Genomic DNA, 8,798 nt, shown 5'->3' with positions numbered 1-8,798 from the left:
TTGACTGTTGTGATAGTACAGAGTAAAGGAATATTAACTTTCATGCTGCTTTTCAGGTTGAAGATGTCCCAGAGACTCTTTTCATTACCCCAGGTAGCTCAGAGTCTGAATTTGTTGCTCCTTAGTCTAGCTTCTCCAGTATCTTCCAGCTTCACTGGTGACTTGTTAACAATGTGCTTTTCCCTTTAATTTCTATCATTCAACTTACATTTTAAGCAAACAGCAACTGATTTCCTGCCAGATTAAGGTCAGGAAGTAAAACTTCCTTTTAGAAAGGATTTATAACATAACCATGTGTCTCAAACACAGACATTTGAGAGGAGTTTAAAACTAGTTCCACCACCATCCCCCAAAACAGTACCTGAGATGACACTTCTGGTTTCCTGTTGAAGACCCAGCCTCTTTCAGGCTGAGCTATTATTGTGCATACCTCTTGTTCCTTTCTCCAAGGAAATCATTCAAAGACAGAACCTGCACCTTGTCATTGCTGAGGGGAACTAGAAAGGCAACAATAAATAGAGCATATCCTATTGAAATTGTCTATGTTGATCTCTTAAATAGGATAAAATACATCCCCAAAAAGGATTGTGTCAGGAGATGGGGTAAATACATAAGATATTAGACATTTCTTCTGTACATGTTTATATTTGTCCCAGTATAACCATTACCACTAAGCAAGGAGATGTTTGCGAAGAGAAAAGGCAATTTAAGCTCCTGCGACAATCACTGCTACATTCCTTTGGCATTGCCTCCAAGGAGATCTTCCTTGCCTGTTTGCATGACTATTGCACAGAAGCATCTCTGTCTTGATAGAAAAAAGTATTTTTCTACCTTGTAGCTTGCTTTATAAATCAGAGCTTCAGAGAAGAAAATTTGTGATTCTATGATGCTGTGCTTCACCATTCCATGAAATCCTCCGAGTCTCCTTTCCTTCCCTTCCCTGTTTAGTTCTACAAGGTGTTGCCTGTCCATGTACGGCTGTGTCTCCCAGAGGTTCCTGTCTTCACTATTTATTGCTTTCCAGCTTAGATGGCTGACATAAGCTGCCAGCAATCTCATTGGGCACATCACCCCATGCTAATTTTGTTTTCTCCCCCCTTCAAATGTAATTGGGAAGTTGCCTTAGGGACTTCACAAGTCAGGCATCTGGAGCTATTACTTCCTCAACCCCTGAGATGGGCTGTCTTCTGGGAGCCAGAATACACTGAAATCAGAAATTGCTGTGAGGTTATTGACAAAGAGCATCTCTTGGTGATGACATCTCGGCACCTTGTAACTACAGAAACCCTCAAGCTGGACAGCTTTATGAGCTTTTACCAAGACTGGAAACCCATTACCAAACCACAGTGTTACCCACCTACTCAAAAACATTATTCTACAATTATATTTGGAAAATGGAGGTGATACTAATGACCGGAGAATAACACTCGAGTATAAAGTTCAACTGATCACTCTAATTCCCTCACTGAATAGACTATCTCTTATTGTGCCCATGCAGGGATATGGTCTGGATAGAAAGGGGCTGCCAGAGCAGTGAGCAGTGGCTGGGCTGTTGGGGGCAGAGGGTAATGGATTCTACTCTGCAGGAACATGGGGAGTGCCACAGGGGTTTGTCTCCTCAGTCTATCAAAACAGAACCGAAGGAGAACACCACTTTGTGCAGGGAACATCCCACGGTACCTGAGCAAGAGAAAGAGAGCAGGGACAGAGACCTCGGCCAAGATTCCAGAGCATCAAGCGAGTTGGAGACTATGAAGCACATCCAAAACCAAGCCAACACAGGTCAAGTCAATCCCCTGGTCAGGTTTAGGTCCAGCAATTGCTAGGGAAGTCCACAAGCAACCTCAGGTCACCACCAATGGATTCCATAGATGTGCACAACTCCTGCTAAACTGGAAACCAGAACTCCTCAAACAAAGTGCAACCACCTTGTGCTGAGCTTAAATAGAGATGGGGGGAAATGGGCAGAGGGTGAGGCTGGAGCCCCAGCTGAGGCTGCTCAGGGGGGTAAAGGCCTATTAGCTCACCCTGGGACAATTCATCATTGCCTCAAATGCCCATTTCTCACCCTTCAATACAGTGGAAGCCCTAAAGCACCAGCTCAGGTGTTGGACATCCAGGCACTGCATGTGGATAATCCTACTGGGGCTGGAAAACTGGGCACACAAGTGTGCACAGAGGGACAGCAGCAGCTCCAGAGAAGGAGTCACTTGTGCTTCATGTTGCATTTAGAGACCCTCTGCGAGATCAGGAATGTCTCTTAATCCATTCCCATTCTGTTGCCAAAACCTTTGCATGGTCCACAAATATACCAGAAGCATCCTATGAGCTGCTCATCACTGCTGCTGTGCAGCTGTGCTCAGGCATGGCTCATCTACACCATGTCTCTCAGATGCCCAAGCACCACGATGCCTTTCAGAGGTGATTTCACACCTTTTGATTTTCCTTCTCTTTCCTCTGGTAAGTCACGAGCAGCCCTGGAGGCTTCCTCCCAGGAGAGCACATGCAACTGTATTTACAGCCCCAGCACCACAAGCTGGGCTCTTGGAGTCTGGCAGGAGCTCCCCTCTCTTCACATCAGGTGCAACAGAGCTATTGAGTGTCACCTCCTGGCCATGATGGCCTATGACTGGCACGTTGCTATCTGCCAGCCCCTGCTTTATGTGACCATCATCTCCAGCCGTGTCTGCTGGCAGCTGGTAGCATCATCCTACCTATTTGCCTTCCTCAGTGCCATTATATACTCATGGTGTGTTTGGAGGATCCTTCTGCGGTCCCAGCCGTATCGACCACTTCTTCTGTGACACTGCCCCTGTGCTAAAGCTCGTGTGCTCCGACACCCACAGCAGCGAGATGCTCATCTTTGCCTTCATCACTATCAATTCAGTTGGCACAAACGTGGTCATTTTGCTCTCCTACATCTCTATCCTCTGCACCGTGCTGAGGACGTGCTGAGCACAGAGCAGGGCCAGAGCCTTCAACACCTGTGCCTCCCATTTGACGGCCGTTTCTATATTCTTTGGGACAGGATTCTTCATGTACCTACAACCTTCTTCTAGCCACAGGAGCTTGGATAAGTTGACCTCCATCTTTTACAGCGTGGTCACCCCAATGCTCAACCCATTCATCTACAGCCTGAGGAACAAGGAGGTGAAGGGGGCTCCGCTGAAGTGCAGGAGATTCAACCACTGGCAACATAAGACAGTTCTATCATTCAGGAGATGCACAAGTCCTGTCAATTGGTAATACCTATGGGGCACTAAAACAATGGGGATTTCCTATAATCCTGATGATTAGATGCAGGTTCTTCCGCAGTTCCTGCACAAAAGTCAATGACAGCATTTTATGAGAAATTAGTACCCAAAATCACATATTCCTTGGAAGAAAACCAAGAGGAGGAGACTGGGCCTCAAACTTCCTTTCTCTTTGCAGTCACCAGACTGAAGGAAGAATATTAGAATTTTTGTAAAGTCTATGGATGGTGAACAGTCTCTTGTTTGCTCTGGCAAACAGCAACTAGATAGAAAATATTGTCTTAGCTAAGGGGGAAAGTGGATTCTATCTCTGGTGAGTGAATGAGCTAGAGTCCATATAATTAAATTCTAAAGAGCTTGGCAACCAGAGACCTTTGATACCAAATGATTCAAATGTGGCTCATATAGACCTGAGCATATAAGGCTGCCTTCTTAAATACAGAGAACTTGACCTTATCTAACTAAAAATCAGTAAGAAAATCTTACCTTTACATAACTTATCTGGGTTTATCCTTTAGGTAAGAAAGGGGACAGAAATCATAGAGTAGGGCCTAACATAAATGAGAGAAATGCATCTTTCTTCTTAAAATAATCTACTTCATCAATTACTATGATTGCAATTCATCTATATCACAGGAAAAGGAAGAAGCCCCTGAAAATAAGAAGAGGACATAATGCAGGTTTGAAGCTATCAGCTGGGGATGCTGAAAGCTTTGAAAGTTATTTCTGACAGGGCTAGCAAGGAGCCAGGTGCTAATGTCAAGTGTAAACCTGGAAAGACCAAGATGGAGGGGGAAAAAACTACAGGCAATAAAAGAGTGTAGATAAATCGGATTGTCTGTGGTCTTGTTGCACAAACCAGTCACAGGGAGAAAGCAAGACTTAGAAATGGTTCCAAACCTAAGGAAGAGCCTGGGGAAACCAGAGTCCTTGGAGTCAGTGACGCTCTGGTGTCCTCTGTCACAAAACCAGCAGATGAACATCGTGCCAAAGCTACTTCCGAACCAAAGTGTTGGCAATCTGCTGAAGAATGAAAGTCTAATGTTATACTTGGTAAAGGAGAAGGCACTAAGGAAAAGATAACAACACTTGAATGTAAGGATCAATTTATTACTCTCCCCCCCTCATTGAGAAGGCTTTCTCCTAACTTGCCCATACAGGGACATGTTCTGGATGGAGAGGGACTGCCAGAGCAGTGAGCACTGGCTGGGCTGTTGCGTGCAGAGGGTGATGGGATCTGGTCTGCAGGAGCCTGGGGACTGCCACAGGGGTTTGTCTCTTGAATCTCTATAAACAGAGCTAAAGAAGAACACCACAGTGTGTAGGGACCATCCCACAGTACCTGTGCAAGAAAAGTAGGGCATGAACACAGACCTGGGCCAAGTTCAACTAAAGCTCCAGAGCATCAGGAAAGCTGGGGATGAGGAGACAGATTCAAGACCAAACCAAGTCAGGGCGAGCCAGTCCCTTTTTTGGGATCAGGTGAAAAAATTGCGAGGAAGATAGATGAGAAACCCTAGGTGACCACCAAAAGATTGCACAGGTGTGCTGAGCTCCTACTAAACTGGAAACCAGAACTCCTCTAGTAAAGCTCAATCTGCCTGTTCTGAGCTTAAAAAGAGATGGGGGAACAACAGGAAGAGGGTGGGGATGGAGGCCCAGCTGAGGCTGCTCAGGGGGATAAAGGCCTATTAGTTCATCCTGGGACAATTCCTCCCTGCCTCAAAATGCCAGTTTTTCACCCTTGAATACAGTGGAAGTCCTGAGGCACCAGCTCAGCTGTTGGACATCCAGGCACTACATGTGGGTAACCCCACTGGGGCTGGAAAACTGGGTTCACCCTCCACAGAGGGACATCAGCAGCTCCAGAGATGGAGTCACTTGTACTTCATGTCCCATTTGAGGACCGTGTGCAAGATCTGGAATGTCTCCAAACCCATTTTCCTTGTGTCAGTATGGTCAGACCAAAACATTTGCATGGTCCACAAGTATGTAGGAAGCATCCTATGAGCTGCTCATCACTGCTGCTGTGCAGCTGTGCTCAGGCATGGCTCACCCACTCCATGTCTCTCAGATGCCCAAGCACCACAATGCCTTTCAGAGGTGATTTCACACCCTTTGCTTTTCCTTCTCTTTGTTTTCCTGTGGTAAATCATGAGCAGCCCTGGAGGCTTCCTCCCAGCAGAGCACATGCAACTGTATTTACAGCCCCAGCACCACAAGCTGGGCTCTTGGAGTCTGCAGGAGCTCACCTCTCTTCACATCAGGTGCTTAACAGAGATGATGCCGGCACATAGACCTTCTCTGCTGCATTCGGGATAAACCCTTGGCTCCTATCAGTCGGTGGCAGAGGACAGGCACAGGAGGTAACACCAACACAAAGCAGAGCCTCACCTGCATTGAGGCAGTGGGCTTGTGTCTGCATGTTCTAGGGTCTTCTTTGGTAAAGGTGTGTCAGAAAACAGCCTTACCAGTGTGTGTTTTCTTTATAAGAGGGAGTAAGGTTGATGCAGGTTGTGTTTCTTTTACATAGGCAGCTAAAGCAAGATGCACTGATTTATTCAAGAATTAAATGAGGATGACTCTTATTCTGTTATACAGAAATGTAACAGTTCAGATTGTCAGCAGAACATAATCACTAACAAATGAGCCTTTGGAATCAGCCTGTTAGAAGCTAAATACCTTTTTAAAGCAAGAAACTTAATGCCTGTTGTAACTCAGAAGGGAATAATTCATGAATTTACCAATGTCCGTGTTATTTAATGTAAATGATCTCAAATAGTTTAGTAAATGTGATTTGGTGACTGGAATGATAAAAGCCAAGGGAAAATGTCTGGAGTTCATGCATGTGGAAGCTGGGCTTTCACTGCGACTGAGAATTTCTCTTGTTCCACGATTACATGCAATCCTATGCATTCAAATTGAAGGTGAATACAGATCTGAATCTTTGCTCAAACCTGAAAACACGTGTGCTTGAGTAACTCCAGAGTTTTAACTATTCCAGCACAGAAAAACAAAAATGCCCTTTTTTGCTTCAAGAAGCTCCCTGTTCTTTTCTTTTTACCTGAAAAACATAAAATGGATATAATTTTGGTTAGAAAATACATTGGAAAATTCTATTTGCAGTTATTCTATGGCAGTTAAAATGGTCACTGATTGGAGTTAGATATGGTCCAAATCCGAATGTCCATTTTTGATCAGTTTGATGTTTCTTTTCCTTTTGCCTCAGCAGGGAACACCTGGTCATGGCAGGAAATCACACGCAGACTAAATTTATCCTGTTGGGAATTACAGACAGCCCATGTCTGCAGACCCCTCTTTTTGTCTTGTTTCTAGTGATTTACATTGTCACTTTGGTGGGGAACGTTGGCATTGTCACATTGGTGCGGGTGTCTCCCAGCCTCCACACCCCCATGTACTTCTTCCTCTCCCACTTTGCCTTCACTGACATCTGCTGTTCCACAGTCATCTCCCCCAGGATGCTGGCAGACCTGTTATCAGAGGACAAAACCATTTCTTTCACTGGCTGCATGATGCAGTTCCTCACTTTTATTTTCTTTGGCAGTGCCGAGTGTCACCTCCTGGCCATGATGGCCTACGACCGGCACGTTGCCATCTGCCATCCCCTGCTTTACGTGACCATCATCTCCAGACGAGTCTGCTGGCAGCTGGTAGCATCAAGCTACCTATTCGCCTTCCTCAGTGCCACCATCTGCACATGGTGCCTGTTTGGAGGTTCCTTCTGTGGACCCAAACACATTGACCACTTCTTCTGCGACATCGTACCTGTGCTTAAACTCCTCTGCCCTAATAACTACAGCAGTGAGATGGTCATCTTTGCCTTTCTCACTATCAATGTGGTGGGCACGAGCGTGGTCATTTTGCTCTCCTACATCTCTATCATCCGCACTGTGCTGAGGACGTGCTCAGCACAGAGCAGGGCCAGAGCCTTTCGTACCTGCACCTCCCATTTGGCGGCTGTTTCCATGTACTTTGGGACAGCATTCTTCATGTACCTACAACCTCCATCAAGCCACAGGAGCCTGGATAAGGTGGCCTCCATCTTCTACGCTTTGCTCACCCCCATGCTCAACCCATTCATTTATAGCCTGAGGAACAGGGAGGTGAAGGCGGCTCTGGTCAACTGTGGGAGGAGATTGCTCAGCAGATGGCAACATAAAAGAGTTGTATCATCTAGGACACACAGTTCATCTAAAGTGAGAAAGCCTTTGGAGCATGAAAAAAAAGGGATTTTCCACTAATACTCATCATTTTATATAGGTTCATCCACAACTCCTGCACATGAGTCAATGACAGTATTGAATGAGAAATACACACCCCAAATCACATCTTCCTTGGAAGGAAACCAAGAGGAGAGGAACCTCAAACTTCATTTCACTTTGCAGTCACCAGCCTGGGGGAAGAGTTTACCCTCAATTATCCCAGGCCTCTTTTCCTCCCAGGAAACACCAATCAGCTTTATCCCATTACAACCTTTCTCAGTGATAAATATCTATTTTTCTTGCCAGATTCTTGACCTTGTCCCTCAGCTCCAATAAAACTCCTCCCTCTTACCTGTGAGCTCTTTATTAAAGCTGCTGTTGTGGGAGGGAAGAGGCAGTGTAGTTTTACATTTGCTTGTTGAAAAAGAGTCACAGAAAAGGTTTTAAAAGATTTATTGCATTTGTTTGTGCCTTTCAAAGAGAAGAAGCTGGTGGGAATGAAGATCTCAAGCTGCCCCTTTGAATATCAAGGGGAATCCCTCCCCAGGCTTCAGCTTCAGACTAGATTTCACTTCAGTTAAGGAAAAGTAGAAAATAGAACTCCTAAAGCAGATTGATGAACTGTGCTGAGACTACCCAGTGTTAAGGACAAACTGGGCATATCAAGTGGTCCTCCTATTCATTTTAAGTCGTGTTTTACACTCTTTTAAAGTGTCCTTTACTTAAATGGTGAGATAAATGGAATTCCAGCTGGAGATAAGCACCCACATCCCATGTCCATGCCCAGCTCACACTAAAGCACACCAGGAAACACCAAGTGGTGGCTTGCACTTATAAATACAGCATGAGGCAAGTTTCCATTACTGAAAGACAATCCTGAACCCAGAATCAATGGTAACTGAGAGCTGCCTGGGTCAGAAAGAAGCAAAAAAACACTGGTGTGGGAAAATGTTTTCCTTTACCTCTTGTGAGGGAGAATTAACTTCTATTTGGGAAGCACGTGGGTCATGGACAGTGTCTTTTGTGTGCTCTGGAAAACAGCAGAGAGAGGTGTGTGGAAGAGTGGCTTCTATCTGTGGTCAGTGAGGGAGCCAGAATCGATCTACTTACTTGCTGATGAGCTTGGCAGGACAGAGACTTTGATATCAGAGAGCTTCTTGAAAACCTTCACCACACCTTGGTTCTTTGCTTCTTTCTTGCATATTGTAGCTGAGACATGTAGAATATATACAAATAGAATCATAGAGCCACAGAAAACCCAAGTTTCACCTCAAGAGATCATCTGCTCCAAGCTTTAATGGGAAAGGGAGCGTGGATGAGA

General features: G+C 45.2%; 1 protein-coding gene and 1 pseudogene across 1 annotated transcript; both read left to right on the top strand.

Annotated features, from left to right (window-relative positions):
• Positions 1–2,408: 2,408 nt before the first annotated feature.
• Positions 2,409–3,246, top strand: LOC130604833 (olfactory receptor 1038-like; annotated as a pseudogene).
• Positions 3,247–6,154: 2,908 nt separating this feature from the next.
• Positions 6,155–7,791, top strand: LOC130604832 (olfactory receptor 1038-like). Its single transcript, XM_057419739.1, has 3 exons — positions 6,155–6,181; positions 6,521–7,400; positions 7,784–7,791. The coding sequence occupies exons 1-3, from the start codon at positions 6,155–6,157 to the stop codon at positions 7,789–7,791; spliced, it is 915 nt and encodes a 304-aa protein (XP_057275722.1).
• Positions 7,792–8,798: the final 1,007 nt, after the last annotated feature.

This window comes from Pezoporus wallicus, unplaced genomic scaffold (assembly GCF_028554395.1).
Source record: "Pezoporus wallicus isolate ANWC-B61680 ecotype Strahan unplaced genomic scaffold, APGP_CSIRO_Pwel_v1 contig_13419, whole genome shotgun sequence".
In the NCBI taxonomy this organism is placed as follows: Eukaryota; Metazoa; Chordata; class Aves; order Psittaciformes; family Psittacidae; genus Pezoporus; species Pezoporus wallicus.
Note: the sequence above shows the minus strand (reverse complement) of the source record. Positions and strands in the feature narration are given on the sequence as shown.

Coding starts and splice junctions, on each gene's coding strand:
- LOC130604832 (XM_057419739.1), top strand. CDS start 6,155: ATGCAATCCTATGCATTCAAATTGAAG. Junction 6,182..6,520: donor CCTATGCATTCAAATTGAAG/GTGAATACAGAT, acceptor AATCACACGCAG/ACTAAATTTATCCTGTTGGG.